The 21,175-nt window shown below is 36.6% G+C and overlaps 1 protein-coding gene across 1 annotated transcript in view; it reads left to right on the top strand.

Moving 5' to 3' along the window:
• EDNRA (endothelin receptor type A) overlaps positions 1–9,783 on the top strand; it is a 34,476-nt gene extending 24,693 nt beyond the window's left edge. Inside the window, exons 5-8 of the mRNA XM_082759243.1 lie at positions 2,923–3,075; positions 5,191–5,324; positions 5,725–5,833; positions 7,841–9,783. Coding sequence (XP_082615369.1) covers positions 2,923–3,075; positions 5,191–5,324; positions 5,725–5,833; positions 7,841–7,981 — 537 coding nt within the window. The 3' untranslated portion in view covers positions 7,982–9,783. The remainder of the gene's footprint in view (positions 1–2,922; positions 3,076–5,190; positions 5,325–5,724; positions 5,834–7,840) is intronic.
• The last annotated feature ends 11,392 nt before the right edge of the window (positions 9,784–21,175 follow it).

The raw sequence follows: 21,175 nt of genomic DNA, 5'->3' as shown, positions 1-21,175 counted from the left end.
TAGATCCCAAGCTTGGGATCCCACATGGCCTGGGTTAGAATTGAGAAGGGTGAGGCAAATGAAGTTAGGAAATTTAGAAAATAAAAAGTACGTATGAATTGTGTTTTTCAGTGGAATATCTCCAATTTTGGTTGGGTTAGACTGCAGGGATGGCAGAAAGAGTCAGAGAAAAGAGCAAGAGAAAACAAAAGCAATACCATAACAAAAATAATTAATGTGGGTGAAGAGGGAGTGGAATTGCCCAGGATTTATGGTATCTCTGTTTCTAAACTCTACAGGCAGTATGGCTGTAGATGCTATGGTTTAAAGAAAATGATTTATGAAATGCACACTGCAGTAAATGTAGGCCTTTCCATTTTGTAGTGGTTTTTCTCCACAGATGTGCCTGGACAATCTTCACTTCTTCTCTCCCTGAGAAAAAGAATGCTTTTCTCATCATGCTTCTCAAAAACACTACAGTTCAGGTCTTCCACAGGCATGTTAACTTTAATGATTATCGTTCTGTTTTTAATGTAGTCAAGAGAATAGCTTGGTTCATTTTGTTTACTAGCAGAAATTAGTATTGTTTATTTGCTCAGAATAATTCAACAGCTCCAAATTTCACCATGACAATTTGATTTTCAGTGAAATAAATCAACATTTAGGTCCAAACTGAGAATAAGTGTTGGACACATCAGTCAAAAAAAATGTTGTGTTTCAATGCATCACAAGGGAGTACAAATATGAGATTAAAATGGAAATACCATTTTAACCTTAACTATAATATTCACTACCACAAACATCACAATAAGTGATTACTAAACTGTGGGAAGTACTTATGATTAACTTTTATTTTTAATAGGGGAATTTATTCAATTTTAAAGCTGTCTTTGAAAGACTTGAAAGGTTCATGCTAGACCATGATTCCCTAGAGGCTGAGCGCACTAGAAAACTTGTTTAAAATGCACATTTCCTGTAGAAAACCAGTTCCATGTGGGCTTTCAAGACAAACAAAAGAATGTCTACTTCTCTTAAATCAACCCAGTCATGTGCTTTGATGCAAGCTTTGAGAAAGCCAGATTCCATAATTAATCATTTACAGACATTTTTGTGTAGGTTTTGTATTTTCACGAAGCCAGGTCATCAGTCAGGGTTGTGACACAGGACTATGGGTGTGTTCTTGACTGCCATGCAATGCTCACGAAAGCTGGTAGCCTGCTAGGAGAGAAAGCTTGCCTTGCAAATGTAGCATGGATTCACACAGTATACATTTTGCTGTGCTGCCCAACCGACATGCTTCTAGTCTGACCAGAGGAATTTGCCACAGAAAAGATAATTGCTACATGTATTTGTAATACTTTTCTCTGCAGGAGCAGTGGTAATTAGATTTCCCCTCAGTACAAACTCTTAAAATATGAGGCGTTTTGTTTTCTGGTTTTCTGCTGGCAGAAGCTCAGGTTCTGAGGGGAGTGAGGGGAGGGGAAATTCGGCCCCAAAGGAGAGAGCAACTATGCAGCTGACTCTATCCCCTCCTCACCCAGGGATGAAGCTAAAATGAGGAGGAGGAAACAAGCTAAAGAACACAGTTCAAGATGTCCTGTGGGGTGGGGTTGTGGCCTAGATACCAGTAGCATACTCTAAATTAGCAAGCTCTGTAAGCAGCTAGCTCTGTTGGGATGGAGGAAGAAAAATCAAAAACATTCCCTTTTTCTCAGTAAATCAACTCCCTAGTGTAAGTAAAGCAGATTAAAAATGAATGTTATTAAATACAGTCTATTAAATTGCATTTGTTTCCTTTATCTTTTAAAGTTTAGAACTGTTCAGCTTTAAATGTAAACAAGATGTCAAGAGTTTGACTTCTTCAGACAGGATCCCTAATAATCCTCAGTTATTAGCATTTTGACATTTGGTGTGGGAACTGTGATGTTACTAGAGCACATCCGCTAGGAATAAACAAGCTAGGGAAAAGATTATGAGAAAGAAGGTTCCCTATTACACATATCCATCTCAGTGACTAACAATGTAGAGACAGGAAGTCTTTAAAATGTCATATTTCAGTACATGGTTTTGGCTTAGCATGAAGTTTAAAAACTAAGATTTAATATTTTCTCCAGTCTGAAAATGCAACCATCTACAAAAAAAAAAAAAAAAAAAAAAAAAAAAAGAGGAATTTTAAATGTTTTGTCAAACGTAGAATTTCCCATAATACATAAATGTATTAACTACAACTTGAACTACAACTTATATTTAAAACTACACAGCAACACACTGCTACTCTATAATTCCCTCAATGTCCTGTCACAGAAGTCAAATAGCATGAAAGGCAGGCAAAGAGTTAAAAGTAACCGTACTGCTGGAAGCCACCAGCCCTAAGCGTTGCATATATCAGACGAACACTTATGAAGTGGCCCCTATCTGCCCTGCACATAAGCAAACCAACTACCAATCTTCTCACTGATAACAAAAGGTGATTAAACTTACAAGACATTTTGAATTTTCCTTTTTTGGAATTGGGGCAGAAGCCACAGAGGTAAATGGCATTTCCTGAGACAGGCTTTTAGTGAGATTTGTTGTCTCATACTGACAGTGTCTACATTTTGGCATGTTCTTTTCACGTAAGCTGAACTCCAGTTTTCTTGAGTAAGTGTAAATGTTCAGAAAACACAACCAAAGGAAATTAATTCCAACCCAGGACAGATTGCAGCAAGGGTACAGTCAGGTTGTTAGTAAGGTAAAATTAAGGTTTACACTGCCACAGTTCCCATTTTGATGTTGGTCCAAAATAGATGCGAATTATAAGGAAGTTTACGTAATTTGGAACTGTTTGCCAATAGACAGATACCAGGATACAAACTGTCACACCTTCCATTTCCCATACCTTGCTGTGGTACTTTCCATTGAATTGTATGAAAATACCTTCTCTTTTCTTTCTCTTATCCACAGTTTTACAAAGATGCAAAGGATTGGTGGCTGTTTGGTTTCTATTTCTGCATGCCACTGGCATGTACTGCCATCTTTTATACGCTAATGACTTGTGAAATGTTAAACAGAAGGAACAGCAACTTGAGAATCGCTCTCAGTGAACACCTTAAGCAGGTAAATATTAGGGACAGCAATGTTTGAAAATACTGTTCTTCTGTCTTTGGCTTAGCATAGAAATGTTTCAAAGTATATCTGAATACATTAAATTACAGAAGTAGGACTTGAGGATATAGGTTATTTTTGATAAGGTATTCAGTCAAACCTGCAACGTAAGACTATATCATAGTATAAAGAGAGACTGAAGACAGCACACTCAAGAAACTAATGGTTTTCTTTCTTTCTGTTCTTCAGTGTGATGGCTGTGCTCCCCTGTTCTTTAACCTTAAATTACTACTGGCTAAATGCTTTGAAATTTAACTACAAAGATTTGAAAAAAAAAATAAATCTTGACTTTTTATTCACTCCATACATCCCCCCTCCTTTGACACACATTGATATGTATCTTTAGGTTCATATAAAAAGCCATTGTAGAATAACTTAGTTTAGAAAAGAGGTGAGATTTGTTTCAGGCTTATTGCACTGCTGCAGCTACCACTCCTGTAGCTTTCCTGCTTTCAAAAGAGCAATAGGAGACTAGTACAAACAAATAATCATAAAGTCACTCACAGAACTGTCAGATCTCACTTTGATGTTTTTGCAGTGCTGTCTGATGTTTCATTCCTAACTGAAATTTTAAAAACAATCTGTAGCTTTTTCTCTGCAGTTAGTCAGACAACAGGCTATAATGTTAACGTCAGCCCCGCAAATTCCACATTCACAGACGTGAATCCCTAAACCAGTCCTCTGCAGCTGAGTGAGTTCTCAGAGATTCCTCCTCTGCTGGCACACTTCAGAGCAAGGCAGACCAGAGGATCCTCCCCTCATGCACAAACCTTCCACTTTGTTCCCTCAGCAGGCCCCAAGGCCAGTAGCACAGCCTGTCCCTAGGGCCACACACAGGCTACTCCACCCATCCGAACTGGAATGGTATGTGCAGGGGAATCATCCCTCCAGCCTTCCCATCCTGATGTGCTGTGCCAGCAAGCTGCATGGACTAGCTGCTGGAGGATGAGTTTATGCCACAATTTACAAATGCTTCTCCTTTTAATGATCACATTTTGCCTTTCTTCCTTCCCTCCTACAGCCCTGTTCACATTAATTTCTAGTTATGATCCTTCTATTTTGATAAAAGCTATTATAAGAAAAAAGAAACAGTAATAGTCATATTCAACACCTACCAAGACTTATTCTAATCACACATTTCACTCTAAGTTTTTTAACGAGGGCCTTGAAATCCTTGCTATTGTTATGTGAAGGTGGCAGATCCAGAAGTGTTATTCTTACCTCTACATACATTTCTCTTTATCAAATGCATGCCTACAAAACACAGTTATACATTGTCCAAAATCCTACATAACTTCTGTAAATCTCCAGAGTCATGTCAAATGTCCATTAAATTTAAATCATTTCCTAACTACTAAGCATTATAAGATTAAGCTGTAACACAGACATTTCTAAAATGTTGCTCAAAGAATGACTACTTAAAAATATCAAGATTACATAGCAAGGATAACATAGAACAAAAAATACTTTGTGCAGTATCCCTTTATGTAACGAGAGGCATACTGAATGTAAAATAATATATCACAATTTGGCATCCCGACTGTGGTACATGGTTCAATGTGGTTCAAGTACTCAATGTGGTACACGACCCGGGTACATGGTTCAATGGATCTGTTATTGCCAAATGATTTAGGTGCTTTGGATTTACAAATTGCCCTATGTCAAAGATTAGGTGAAAGTGGTTTATCAAACACATGTGATCTGAGTTCCCCTCATACACGAAAAAATTTCCTTGCAGAGTATGTATATTTCTAAAGAAAGAGGTTTATCTGAGGGACTGCTAGAAAACTCATCCAGTATAGAGGAATAAGAAGGGCTGGAAAGGTTCAGGGATGTCCAGCAGTGGTTGTTGCTTGGCTAACAACTATGATGTCCTGGCAATGAGCAGTGTGCAAGTCCAAAAAAAAAAAAAGTTCAGGGACATCGGATGGTCTGGAAGCTGCACTTTGGGAATCCTTGCATGCATTATCTAGATTACTTATCTTTGCTGCCAACATCGCTCCAGTACAATCAACTACCAATATGAACCACGCACTCAGTCATAGTTATTTTTACTTCTTTTTCCAGCGTCGAGAAGTTGCAAAGACAGTTTTCTGTTTAGTAGTGATTTTTGCTCTTTGCTGGTTCCCTCTTCATTTGAGCCGAATTTTGAAGAAAATGGTATACAATGAAAGAGACCCCGGCAGATGTGAACTGCTCAGGTACTCCATTTTCTATATCAATCAGTTGTTTATACTGAAAAAATATATCACATACTTGGGAGATTGTGTGAGAAATGTCATTGTGCATGCAATGTGCTGCATGTGGCGTTAGAAGAGCAAATATGTCATTTTATGATTTTTCAACTACATCTGTTTTCAGGGGGATCAGTTTTAATGGGGTAACATAATTACAACATGTTGCCCATTGCCATTGTAATCACTTTCCTCTGGGTTTTGTGAACTGAGAGGTCGTTATTGACATGGCATGGTAAAATATTAGATTCAACAAGAGAGATGAGAATTAGTTTCTTTGACAGGAGAGACTGCAACCACAAATAGCATTGATGCTTCTACATTATATGAAGAGTTTAAAAGTTTTGCTTTCTTTTTTGTTGCTTAGTTTCTTGCTGCCATTGGATTATATCAGCATCAACCTGGCAACCATGAACTCTTGTATAAACCCAATTGCTCTGTATTTTGTGAGCAAGAAGTTCAAAAACTGCTTTCAGGTAAGATCTTGATAATATATAATGTCCAGTTGATGAATAGTATTAAACCACTTAGTTATCTATTTTTTTTGAGCTGGGAGGAGAGGCATGCAAAGGAATGAATGATTATAAGTTGCCTAGTTTACCAGCTAACAGGTCACATAGCGCACATACCAAATTGAAAGTGAAAACTATCCACTTTGTCTGAAATGCTAAACAGGTAAATAAGTTTGACATAGTCCTCATATGTAAACTATCGCTGAGAGAGACACACTCTTCTAAGTACTATTTATCAGCACATGACATGTGCATGAAATTGGTTGATAATGTATTCACCACTCTGGATGAAGATAAAGGACATATACATAGGACACAAAATCTGCCAGCAGTTCAACAATTCCATTCTTACAAAAATTTTCAGTCTTCAATACCAAAGCAGGCATCTGAGTTGACTTTGGCAACTGAATAAGCATTACAGCTTTTACCTGCATTTTTCTAGTTCCTATGTATGAAAACATATTTTAATGTTAAAATATCTTCCTTGTCGCACTGTGCTTCTGCAAGTCCTCATTCACCTAACAAAGGCTATACAGGCAGAAAGAAAATGAGAACAAACAGTGTTAAAGAAAGTGGCAAGATGGAAAAGGAAGACTGAAATAGCTTTATCTGAAGGAAAAAAGAAAAAAACAACAACAAAAAAAAAAAAAAAAAAAAAAAAAAAAAAAAAAAAAACCAGAAGACAGAACAGTACCACAAAACTTTCAGGCTGCAAGGCTGCAAACAGGTGATGCAAGCTACTGAAAAAAAAAATGTAATAAGTGATTAAAATACGGAATACCTGTTTTTCTGTAGCCTGATGAAACAGAAACTATTTTAAGGGAGTATTTTCACATGAGAAATAAGAAGTCAGCTTTACTTCTGGTGGTCCCTTACTTCATTTGGGAACTGTGGAGAAGACACTATGCCTCGACCTGTCCTCAAGTAAAAGGGCAAAGTAACAGGAACAGGGGTACTACCAGTGTGCTCCTCAAATCATTAGTTCATTCATTCCGTTTGCCCCTTCAAATACAACCACATCCAACAGTTCTAATTAAATAATTTTCAGCTATTATGTAATCCTTCACAGCTTTGCATTTATAGCTTCCCTTTTCCTTTCTGGTATCAAGATGATTACTTCAGGCAATCTCTTCATTTTATAGTAGAGTTTCTCACCCTACCTCTGTAGATATTTTATGTACCCGCCCACAGACAAACAGTACACGTATCGTCAGTCTGTCCGTACCTCTCTTCAACGCTCCCTGCTCATTGAGTCCATGGAATGGATCTACTGCTGTTATTGCCATTGCTCCTCTGAGGCCCTATCCCTCTTTCTGCTAAAGTATAGATTCCATCTTCATAGAATGAGGCATTAGTTTCTGCAAAAGGAGGGGAGGAAAGCTGAAGAGCCATTTCTCCTCCTTTCAGAAGAGACAACAGAACATCACAGCCTGCGAAGAACACAGTACAATCATGAATTACCTTCTGTTCTTAAATGTGAAAAATAACACAACTCAACATATACACCATCCCTTTTACTAGACAATTTTGCCTTCTTCCAAGATGTGAGAAGAGACCTAAGTCTCTTTTTTTCTCTTACATGTTAAGCAGCATGCTGATCCCTAAGCTTGAAGTGCAGTGAGAAAGAGGGGTGAAAAACAACCCAGCTCTTACAATGTTTACTGAATTCTGTCAGTTCTGAACCCATTTACCTTAGTCAAACAAATTTTCCATTTGATACTGTGAAAGTTTTTCTTAAATAAGAGCCACAGGCCAGGCCTAATTTGCTGCCTTTGTGACAATCAATCGTAAGAACTGCTTGCATTCTAGGATAAGAAATTGAAATTGGCCCAAGTGCAGCTATCACTCCCTTCAGCTAGAATTCTCTGTTCATTTCTGAATTAAAAATATTGTTGGCAATCTGCACAGAGTTGATAGATTTGTGCTAAACTTTTTTTAACTTTTTTTTTTTTTTTTTTTTAATATTTCCAGTCATGTCTTTGCTGTTGCTGCTCCCAATCGAAAAGCTTGGTGACTTCACTGCCCATGAATGGAACAAGCATTCAGTGGAAAAATCAAGAACTAAATAATCACAATACAGACCGAAGCAGCCATAAAGACAGCATAAACTGAAAATTAAGGACTCTGACACAATTTCAGAATCAAACAGGAAAAAAAAGTCACAATAAAGCTATTTCAACAGGAAGTCCAGTGAATGTTCCATCATCAATTCAGAAGTGTGCACCCTCGTACCTAACTCTAGAGGTGACTGAAACAGTTGATGGACTATAACTGTGATGATGCTCTACGAACTGAGATCTACTGGATGGTAATTCTGTCTTTGAAAATTATGTTGATGTGATTATAACACCAAAAAAATGACTTGAACTACACAGGTGGTTTGCTCTTCTGAATTAAGCAGGAACTGTCCAGTATCTGTAACTGGTACAAAACAATATTCTTCCTGATCGTGACCTAGAATTAATCACTATGGCATTTTTTAGAAGATAACAAAGTGGAATCTGTCTGTGTATATTTTCTCTCCTGCCATTTGTCTTTCAACTTCTATTTGTATGGTGGATATATTCCATGCACCACTACATTTTGCATGTCGTTGTTGTTATTTTTTTTTCATTTTTATGTTGGAAAATGTTTTGCTCCACACCAGTAGGTTATTTACTTGAGTTACAGTGAGTCAGGACATCAGCTGGGCAGTTCACATTTGTAGCACTTCAGTACTCAAAAACAGGAAGAAACAATATAAAATAGCATTGACATTTGGCACTTAAGCACAGATTAATACCAAAAAAGAGGTATTAGTAACACGGTACTGTACTGTGTTATTTATTCTAATGATCTGTACAAAAATAATAATAATAATAATAATAATAATAATAAACAGTATCTCTATCAGCAAAATGAATGAAAGATGCCCACAGAGGGGCATCTTACAAAATGTTTTCAATTAACCTGCCATGTTAATTCATAATCTATATGAATTTATTAATCTATATAGACAATAGCAGCTTAAAATCTGTGTCAAAATAAGGATCATCGGAACACAGTGAAACATTAATAAAGATGTCCAAAGAGTTATAAGGATATAATTATTTTCATAGCAACTATGCACAACACTACTTACACGTTGTGAACATGAAGCCATAGGTGAATGCAGAACTGTGGAAGTCCGTAAGAGTTGTATATGCACAAGGGTATTTTGTGCCTTATGTGTACAGACTTTTTTTTGTCTTATTTTCACAATGTTCAAAGATTTTAATGGGATTTGATACTTTATTAGAATTGTTAACCATACAAATGCTATTAATAATATATAGAAAATATTGCTTGCATACGTGTAAACTGGTGATTTACTTATCATTTCCATCCATTATGGTTACATGGCAAGAGATTCATTGTTTGGCTATAAACATTTTTAACTGGTAGCCTTTTATTAAACAGTGAAATTAAACAGTATGGTGTTGTATATAATATGCCTTGTGCATAAATCTGCTAGGAAATTTATAGCATCTCCTGTGCCAGGTTAAGAAACATTAACTTAATTTCTACAATTTTTAAAAAATGTTACATTTTAAGTGAATGTGATATAATCCTGCATATTTTTATTTACAAGGTCAAAATGCTAGTGCCTACAATGACTTCTGCTGAACAAATTTCCCAAACGTTTACATTCACACAGATCTTCTAAAGTATATTAAAAAATATCTTTAACTTAGTTTATGTATTTTTGTGTGCTTTTGTCTCTGTGGCATATAATTGTGTATAAATATATACAAATGTACATTCTTGTGTTATAAACCTAAATACAGACTTTGACAGTGCCCTGTAGCAGTGCCCAGGAGCACGTTTAGTTGAATTTTATTCAAAACAGATCATCTTCAAGCTGTATCAAAAAATATACCGAATGAGTAACAATGCTTTCCTTTGAGGTTGAATTACTGGGTCTCTTTACATCCTGACACCTTCACTGCTACTTCAACAGACCGTATACAGCAGATGATAATGGTAAACAGAAACAGTGGATTGAATTTAAATGGTAAATCTACACTTTTCCCCCTAAAAAACAAAACAAAACCCAAAAACCCTATCACGAAACAGAAATTCAACCACATTTAATTTTATCCTTTCATTTTTCTGCTGAATTCCACAAAAAAGGTGCTTTGACTTTCCTCTTTGTGTATCAAAATTGGTGGTGGTTTAGTTGGGATTTTGCTCTGCTCTTGAACAGAGGCTGCTTTCTCCTTTGCATCAGACCAACCTTTCGCAAGTATTCTTCCTTCCTTCTCTTATTTTATAGATGTTTTTACATTTGCTGTTTGTGTTTTCCTTAGCTGAACCCCAAGCCTAGCTTTTTTGGCAGCTGCTGAGATCTCTATTCTACAGGTTTCCTTTATATGGAATCCTACATGATTATCTCTCAGCTCCTCTCTTATTAGTTAACTCCATTTCATGGCATATTTACATTTAACACCTTTAATACCTCCTGCATATTCATACTTTATTTTCCTATTCCTGCTTAGCATTGTCTCCTTCCTATGTAAAAACCTAAGGCACAGAGTTTTTTGTCTGCAAGAGAAGTAATTACCATGCTTTCAATACGATTCTTGAAATTACTATATTTTCTTATTCTCCACATGCTCAGATTCATTTCTTACACTATTACCCTTCTTACAAAAGATCTGTACCTTATAATTAAAATCTGTTTAAATATCAGAATCATCTTTTTTTGCAGACTTCACAATTGCCAACTCTTTTCAGTGTAAAATTTCATTGACTGTTCTCTCCCATACAGTCTCATGTCTTGAGTTCAAGCACTTTCTGGACATTTGTTGAATTTAGAAGCCAGTTATTTTCCTTGTTTTCAATATGCATTTAATTCAGACTACCTCACTAAACACGTCCTCTTTGGTGTATTTTATCCTTATTTGCTTCAAAAATACAGCACACAAGTTTTATTTATATTTATATTTGCATGTGTGTATTTACTTAGGAAACTGTGCTTCATACCTGACCTAGGTAGCTCTCGTGCTTTGGCAAAAAATTGCCCATGTAGGAGTTCGTCATAAACCTTACCTGATAAAACTGTTATTTTCCTTCCTTGAAATGAGGCTTATGCAACCTTCATGTCCGAATATCTTTATTTTGCTTTTAATGCAATCAGTTTCCGATATTCACCTGTCTGTCCTTACATCTCTCAAGAGCAGCTATGAACCCCCTAACCAATTTTAAAGTGAACTTTACAGAATAGAGTAATCATGCTTATGAAGTTGCAGTGAATTTAATGGAAACTGGTGGATGGACAGAAGAACAAGACCCTACTTGTTTCCTACAGAGAACATTGCTGAAATTGAATTTATATGTAGTCAACAAATTCATATGATAGAGAGATGCTATGAACATCACAGCTGCAGAAAAAGCTTTGATCAGAGGTTGCAACTTGTAAGACATCTGAGAAACCACAACAGAAATTCTTGGAACCCAGTATTCCAAGTTCCATTGCTTGTGGAATTACTGCTTTTTTGCTGTTTCTTTCTCATCATTTACATATTTGCATATTGTTACTATATCATTCAATTCTGTGAAGTATCGTGGGTTTGTGAGACATAGTAGAAATTCAGATTCTGTAGCATTTGTATGAAAAGGATTGTGCTCAAATGTCCCTGAGGCAAAGCATGCATTTTCATTAGAAGAAACATACTCGGACTGCATACTAACATTGCCTTACAAATTTTTTTTCCAGACTAGCAGTGCAAAGCTTAGCTTAGTAGAGTATTCCTAATTCACACTTCCTACCCTTTCAAAGACTAAATAAAAATAAAAGCAATTATCTCCAAAATAAGGATAAGGGAAGATACATAAAAAGTTTACAGAACAAAAGCAATCAGCAAATCACATAGAAAGAAACAAACAACAACAACCGAAACAACAAAAACAACAACAAAGCACGTTTAAAATGCAGTTTGAAAAGAAACACAGCTTATCATTAGTCCAAGTGTGGGAAAGGAAGATAAGAACTAAATCAAAAAATTTAGGTCATCCCCTGTTTCTCTAAAAGGAGGTGAAATGAAATGACCTCCAGCATCCCATCTAGAATCTGCTTTTTTCCCCTGTATGTACACAACTGCTTCTCAAATGAACTGTTGCTTGAGTCACAGTTTTGCAGTCTCGTTAGTTACAGTAGCTTTTGTTATTCTTGATCTTTTTAAAAAATACTGCTACTAAATTTCAAAGTCTTTTGGGACCTTAAACATGTGGGACTGCAGCTCTGGTTTTTTTCCGTCCATTGTTCACTTGCAAGCAGTGAAGCAGGGGACAGTCATAATAGAGCGCAGGAGTTTAGAGGGAAGTTTTGTTTTCAGGCTTTCTAGTGAAACATCTTAAGCCCCCATCAGTGCCAACTTGTCACAGTCAAATTTACTGTCTACAGAGCAATGTCTCAAAAGCTATTCAAAGAGAAGCATACCATAAGGTATTTCCACCAAAACAAAAACTAAGTCATTACTGATATAAGCTGGAAGGTGTTGAAACACACAGAACAGTACCACACCCACAAAAAGCACATCTCCAGGGCTGTCTTATGATCACATCATCTTTTAAAGCAGAATTTATCAATGTATCTATGTTCACGCAGAAACTCCTGGGGAACCAGTTGCTTTAGTTTTTTAAAAGGTACTTATTGTTGCAGTACAGGAACTAAGAATTTCAAAGCGAAAACATTTCTTGCTGTCTTCACCTGTTAACACATTAGCTTTTCATGTTATGATTATTTCCAGACAACATCACTTTAAGAAGTGAAAATGCATGCAAAAATGCATCTTTGCTTTATTAAATTTATCAGTTTGTACCAGAAGCCGCTGTACAGCATGTGTTCCCTATGTAGTAGTTGTTCTTTATTTCCACAGACATATGGGTGTTGTCAGGAACTACAGATGTCATTGCCTGTATCTGGTATGCTCAGGCAAAATCACCACTTGTGTCCTTACCATTAACACACACTCCAGCAAAAGGTCTGATACTCCCAACTCTCTCGTAGTCTCTGCACTGTATTATTCAAAAGTTTTTCTTGTAATCAGATTGGTTTATGACAATTCAACACATTCTCACTACAAAAGTCAAAACCTATGTTCACGATACGGATGGAGACAACAGGAAGATATTACTTGCACAAAAGCAACTACTAGCAAACTCTAAAATCAGTGAAGAATCAATGTGTGCTCCACAGGTGCCAAGTACATCTGCTGGAGTCTGGCCATAAAACAAAAGAACACTTACAAAGAAATCAAAATAAAAGATTTCTGAAAGTGAAGTAGACAGCTCAGTAGTAAACAGATCTTCCTTCATCTCCATCACCTCATGTTAGATATTGCCTTTCCAACAAAGGTCTTCAAAAAATTTTATACCATACGTCGTTATAAACAAATTAGTAGACAAAAAATATCTCACATGTTATTGCAGGAATTCATTACTGATACTTCAAAATACTGCTCTTCCTCTTTATTCATTCCAATAAAGCTCAGCAGAATAAGGGTTACAACCGATAAGAAAAAGGAATTTATACCATTCTTCAGCAGCACTCTGCCCACAATTCTCAGAGAAAGTAAGTATCTGCAAATGGCTCTGAGATCTATGACTTGGAATTAATTACTTGGTGCAGCTCAGAATAATTTAGTTTAATCTCATGCTGGTTTAATCGTTGGAAGTAATAAATAAATAAATAAATAAATAAATAAATAAAAAGTCTACAAGTTACTGAATCAAGCATCCAACTGATTTGAGAGAAGCCCTTCTAAGCTATCTATGAGAACATGCATTCCATCAAGTATTTTAAACATAGGGGAAGATTAAATATCCATCATTACTAGCCACCAACTTGTAATCCTGTGGCCACACTTCATATTTCTTGAAATATCTGTCTGTATAGTTTTTGTGTCTTTTGCTCTCCAAAACTGTTGTACAGAGACCTCCTTGGTATTGCCTCCGAATAAAGTATACATTATTTTCTGTAATATCCAACTTCTGGATTTCCTGCATCCCAAACAAATTGAAATAATTCCAATGCCAAAGGCTTCTTGACAATCAAAGAAAAAATTATTGAATTATTTCCTTTTTATGATAATTTGAGAATTTGCTTGAACAGAACTTTAACCACTGGTTGTTTTTCTTCCATATAAAATAACTATGTTTTTATATGTATGTATATATATATATATGAACTTCTATTTACTTAAAAAGTGTCAGTCATTTAGAGAGAGACTGGAAAAATAGTGTGTAATTTAACTGTGGGCATGCCACATACAACTACATACTACTATAACCAACTATGTGAATAAACCCATAGGTCAACCAGATACCTAAATTTTTTAACGTAAAGTGCTAGATGAGTAACAGAAAGACCATATGCATAAGAATCAAAGTTTGTTTCAACATTCAATATTTTATTGTCCAGCTGAAGGTATTACCTCAACCAAAGTTAAAACCAGTCATTGAAGTATTTCAAGTTCCAATTAGTAAACTGGGATAAAATGCAGGAACCTACTGAAGGAAATGAAGGATGAGTTTGCCACTGACTTCAGGAAAACTGGGATTTCACTGTCAGAGTATACAATGGAGCCCCATCAGCACGGTAACTATGGCAATGTGACTGAATCTATAAGTCCATGACAGCTAATACAGAAGAAGTAAAAGACTCTGCGTGGCTTGCATGAATAATTGGTAAATTATAATCTCATATGCTTGGGTGGGAAAAGAAACTTTGGCACACTTTTCCTTCCATAAAAACAGCTTAGCAAAAGAAGTCAGCTGTAACAGGGTTCTTCTCTCAGGCCACTCAACTAGCAGAGATGGATGGTTAAAATAGGAGAACAGGAAGACAGTGTACACAAAGAGAAAAATCCTCACTGCAGAATACTGATATTCTGTCCTTATCCTGTCCTTACTCCATGCTGTAATCTTTACTTATACAAATTATCCCACAGATTTCAATAGGATGAGCTATGTCAATGCACTTACTGGTTTCCTTGGAGGTGTCCTTTTTACTGTTTGGGCCGACACTGGCGATGTACAGTTGGGTGGAATATCCTAACATTACGTATCCTTGACATGCCTACTGCAATTATGCAGATCCATTTTACTGACACAATTCCAGTCTACGCTGAAATCAATGTGGACATATTATGCAGTGAGCACATATCTCAGAAATATAGCAATCCTCTGTCAGAGGAATCACAGGATCAATATTTATTACTGCAGGGTATGTAGTGTGCTGTATTCCTGAAGCACTTGATATATATACAAGAGAAAAGCATCTCTGCGGGGGTTTACCCTGCTGAGTCAAACTGAAAACCCTTACAAATCTCCTGATATACAGACCTCTGGGATCTGCCTTCTTTCAGAAAATTTCACCTTCTGTAGCTGATTACATATTTAGCTGTTCTAAGGATGTATTTTCTAGGCTTTGGGAAAACACAGTTTACACTGACTAAACACTGCATGAGAACTGTCATGTACAGTCATTCCCACTCAGCAGTTTTTGCCACAGGTATAAACCTTCATAAATCTTGTTCTGTATGCAAATAAAATCATCAAGTAAAATAATATGGAAAATGTATTATTACCTGAGAAAGAATTTGATGACACAAGAAATGGAACTGCCTACAACTACACCAAGCCAACATCCTTCTTATCAAGCTCCACTTGGTAACAGCAGATTACCTTTTAGCGAATTTGCAAGCCAATTTTAATACTCTCTCCCTTGAAAGGAAAATAGGAATGCCAAGCAACACTGAATTTATTGGATGGTTAGCTAACTTTTTCTCTGTTGTGTCTCTAAATTGAATACAAATAATTAATTTAATGCACTTTGTGCCTTAGTTGAAGATTACTTCTGCACTACTTTGTAACCCAAACTGCCCTGCTATGCCTACAACTGGTTCCAGACGTCTTACCAACAATTTGTTACAGTGGGTGCCAGGGTAGAAAAGGAAAATGATTAACCAACCCAAATAAACAAAACTATGCAACTACGGAACAATTCTGAGCTCAACAGGGAGCTGAAAATCAATTCCAAATGCTGCTTCAACTACATGTTGTATACTCTAATAAATTGTTCCAAAACTACACTCTGCAAACACATGGCAACAAAACCTGCATAGCATTTTTAGAAAGCATTAAAAATGAAACTTTATAATGTTTAATACTAATGTTTAATGGTGACTAAACAGTCTACAAGAAATTCTGTGCGTTAACTGGTTTTCATTATCCAAACTGCAGAACCCTGAGAATTCTGCAAATTCAAGAGATAACAGAAACTTTCTCTAAATAGTTCGTAAACAAGTTAGAGAAATTGGAAATTGTGTATTGAATTCCAATTTCTTGTGCTCAGTGCTTGCAGTTTATCCTTCATTTCTCTCCTATATCTTGCCCTTCTCTCTGAGGTCCCTTCTTTTTCTTGACTTATCACTGCCAAGAAGCAGGATGAATTAACTTAAGTTGAACTGACTACTTCCATTGCTTAAATGTTTACTCTATACAAGCCTAAAGCTGGCCTTATTCTTTACTATCCTGTACCAAAAGGTCTAATGTGAACATACCTTATATTGTCAGTGTAGTTCTTGAAAATAAAGCAATTAAAATGTAACAGTTGTGGAGCAGGTGAAAATAGGAAACAAAATAAAATTAATGGGGAAAAATAAAAGCAATTAAATATTGCTATTTGAGTTTGTCCACCCTAGGAAAGGCTTCATATCATTTATTTTTTTTTCCTCAAAGCCTCTTTAGAATCACAGTGAATAAGAAGATGAATGTGTCTGTCTCACATCATAGAAGCAAAAGATTTTATACAATCCTTCAGTAAGCTAAATGTAGTAAAATTTTTAATGTTTAGATAAACATCAGTGACTTGGAAGTCTAATTTGCAATGGATTAACATTCATATTGCAAACAGTTCCAGGGCTGACAAACTACACGTTTGAAAAACAGATGAAGAAAAATCAACTTTAATCTAGATTTGGTATTTGTAAATTCAGTACAGAGGCAAAAAGCTCAGTTCAAAGAGCCAAAACTTACCTCAGTAGCACAGCAAACGTGATATAACATGCTAGTGCAATTAATGGTTACTGGTACCCAAATTACTTCACTTAGAACTAGATTATAACTTATCCTTAAAGAGGAACCTAACATAAACTAGCATCGTGCCCCCAAATTGCATTTTTACAAGAAGAAAAAAAAATCTGTGTAGTTGCAGAAGAGCTGCTTTTCAAATTCACCAATACAAACCATGCCTAGAAAAAAGCCCTTTCAGATCAAACTTGAAGTCTATTAACCCAGCAATGTGTGGGAGTTTACAGTTCTTTCTATATTGTTCATGACCTCAGTTTAGCTAGAGAATTTATGTTTTAGGACAATCAGACTGCCACCTTTTACAAGTATTGCTCTAAAAAGAAAAAGAATTTAGAAAGTGAAGGATTTACTATAAACAAGGAAGTAAATCAATTTAATTTTATAATAACATCATAGAATAGATTAAACCCTAGAAGGAGAAAAGCATAGGCAGAAGATAAATGGTATCAATTTGTGAAAAAGGGAAAGGAATACATCTGAAGAAGATAATCAGAAGCTGCTGTCTAATGGGAAGATGGAATTGTGGAAACAGACCTCCAGGTGACAATGATCACCAAGTAAGTGATGTGTTTGCAATTGGCACATGGCAGGAAAAAAGAGAAATGCAGTCTGGAGCAAACACATGGAGATATTAAGCATCACAGTGTGGGGATTTAATATGTGACTGTAGCGTGATTATATGTGGAATAATCGCATTCAGAATATACCATAATGATTTAAAACATTCTGTCTTGATAAAACAAATTTTTGGGAGTGAATCAGCCACTGTCTTGAGAGGTCCTTCAAAAGTAAAAGAAGTCTTTTTTTTTTTTTTATGATGATATAAGAAAAAATTAATGCTATAAAAATAGATTAGTTTAGAACTCTCCCTACGAAATTAATACATTCCTGACCAGCACAAGAGTCAGCCCTATTTTGGGGTATGGGAAGCCTCTGTGTTAATGATCATATACTCTAAAAACCTAAAAGCAATTACACTGAGTCAGACCTTCCTGTCACCTGTGATGATCTGTAACAGATACCTACTGAAGGGTGAAAGGGCAGTATAAGCATACACTTCACTGGTAGACTGACTAAGCCTTCACCAATTTGAGCGGAAAATAAGTGTATTTGGAGTAAGTGATAGGTATTTTTCCATGAATTTGTCTTTTTGAACATCTGCAGCCCTTTGGTATTCACTGCATCTTGAGGCAATGAATCCAGCAATCTAAGTGATTGCTAGATTGTGTGAAACTATGCTATGAGTGAGCTTGCCATTTGATAATTTCATTCAATATCCTCTAGTTCTTGTATTAAAAGAGACAGTAAATAATTGTTCCATATTTACCCTTCTGCTCGTGAGTTTGCCAATGTCAGATGTCTTTTCCAGGCTGACCAATTTGTTTATTTCTATGTTGAATGAAAGCTGTCCTCTGCCTTTGATCATCTTTTTGCCCTATTTTGTGTTTTCCTGAGTTCTACTATTATATTTTATAGATGGAAGGGACAAAAGAGAGTCCAACATGACCTAGATGCAGCACCATAATCATAATTAAAACATTTTGTTCTTTATTCCTCTGTAATAATTCCTAACACTGTATTTGTACCATCAAAAGTTAGACGGTTTAAGTCCTTAAAGACGGATAGTGTGAAAAGTCTTCCGGAAAACCAAATAGATTACACCAACATGATAATCCTTCTGAACATGTTCAAGGACACTCTCAGAGACATAATTTTGTAAGCTATAACTTCCCTTCACAACACTTGAGTAGATTTTTCTAAACATAATATTTAGAGATGCAGCCATTAATTCTAGTCTTTGTTACAGTTTCTACTGGTTTGATGAATACTTCAGATTTTTGGTCAATCTTTCCACTCAGAAATCTGTCTCTCTCAATTTCTAGCTGAACATGATGTTTACTATGTATTGTTTCTGTGATATTGAGGCACGTTCACACATACCTACAGCTAAATGCACATTTGCATTTCTTCAGAATATTTAGATAAATACCATCCTGCCTCGTGCTTTATAACCGTCTTGTTGATTTGACCTATAGGCTTTTCCTCCATTTAAATCAGATCTTTAGAACCACTGAAGTCACTTATCACAGAATCACAGAATTTCCTAGGTTGGAAGAGACCTCAAGGTCATCGAGTCCAACCTCCAACCTAACGCTAACAGCCCTCCACTAAACCATATCCCTAAGCTCTACATCTAAACGTCTTTTGAAGACTTCCAGGGATGGTGACTCCACCACTTCCCTGGGCAGCCTGTTCCAGTGCCTCACAACCCTTTCAGTGAAGAAGTTCTTCCTAACATCTAACCTAAAACTCCCCTGGCTCAACTTAAACCCATTCCCCCTCGTCCTGTCACCAGGCACGTGGGAGAACAGGCCAACCCCCACCTCGCTACAGCCTCCCTTGAGGTACCTATAAAGAGCGATAAGGTCACCCCTGAGCCTCCTCTTCTCCAGGCTGAACAAGCCCAGCTCCCTCAGCCGCTCCTCGTAGGACTTGTTCTCCAGGCCCCTCACCAGCTTTGTCGCCTTTCTCTGCACCCGCTCAAGCACCTCCATGTCCTTCTTGTAGCGAGGGGCCCAAAACTGAACACAGTACTCGAGGTGCGGCCTCACCAGAGCTGAGTACAGGGGGACGATCACCTCCCTAGCCCTGCTGGTCACACTGTTCCTAATACAAGCCAGGATGCCGTTGGCCTTCTTGGCCACCTGAGCACACTGCTGGCTCATATTCAGCCGACTATCAACCATCACTCCCAGGTCCTTCTCTGCCTGGCAGCTTTCCAACCATTCCTCTCCCAGCCTGTAGCTCTGCTTGGGGTTATTGCGCCCCAGGTGCAGGACCCGGCACTTGGCCTTGTTAAACTTCATGCAGTTGACCTCAGCCCATCAGTGCAGCCTATCCAGATCCTCCTGCAGAGCTTTCCTACCCTCAAGCAGATCGACACACGCACCTAACTTGGTGTCATCTGCGAATGATCCAATACAGTGAATGTGGATGCAATGGACTTAGCTAATAGGGATATGACTTCACCTTCCTTAAGCTTCCTTTTATTCCTTCAATGTCTACCAGTCTTCGCTATCTTTCTAGTCTTGATGTGCTTGAAAAAAAAAAAAAACCTCTAAACTTCTATGGCATCCTTCATATGGCATCAATTCTCCGTTGGCATAACCCATTATATTTTTCTTACATTATTTGAATTCCACTGTTATGCTGTTCTAATGATCATCTTCCTACCACCAAATTTTTAATATATCTGTTCTGGCAATATCATTGCAGAAACCCAGGTATTCCAGTTCCCCTCTCTCACTGTCTTCTAGCGTTCCTGTATAAACAGTATATGTTTAGTTTGATTTCCCATTTTCAATGGTTTGTTATTCTATTTAAATTATTTGTGTTAAATTTGTGCATTACCTATCTAGTGATACTATTATACGGTGGCTATCATCTTGAAGAACAGAGTATCAGTATGGCCAAGTTAAGTATGTTTAGTAAATAGCTTGAATAAGTGAAAATAAATTGAGAAAACTGTTGAGAAAGAAAAGCATCCATTATGTTCTGATCATTTGTCTCTGTTCCAAATAAACACAAAAATACACACGTTGTTGTCTATGTAATGTAAATAGCTCAACATGTGCATGTTAGAACTGACTTGAATTCCATTTCTTAAACTTAATATATTCTGGAAATACATTGTTTAAGAAATAATGTAATTGCACAATTCTGCTGTAAACTTTGCCTGAAAATTGGAAACAAAAACAAGGGTAGATTTTATCATCACTATTGTATAAAATGCATTCATTATATTTTTCCTATGGTAATAATTTCCAGTGTGTATGCACAGTGTTCCAAACTGCCTCTACATGCTCTATGTTTGTGCATGGATACACATAAGGCATACTTATACAGGATTTTGCATCTTTCTCCCAAATAACAAAGACATTTCTCCCTAATGAATTCAATTTATCAAGTGTACTTACATATGTTAAGGATATCTGCTTTTTGAATATTGCAAAACTGTAACAGTGTATGGTTTTGATACTGATTATATAGTTAACGGTCTCTGTAAGAGGAGCTGAATAAAATTTCCAAAAGGAATCAGGTTTGGGATGACAAGGCATGGAAAGATTTGACTACAAAAATATTATTACAGAATCATATAAGTAAATGAAAATAGGGCTTTGCAAGGGAAAT

This window comes from Aythya marila, assembly GCF_965140915.1.
Source record: "Aythya marila genome assembly, chromosome: 4".
NCBI lineage: Eukaryota > Metazoa > Chordata > Aves > Anseriformes > Anatidae > Aythya > Aythya marila.
Note: the sequence above shows the minus strand (reverse complement) of the source record. Positions and strands in the feature narration are given on the sequence as shown.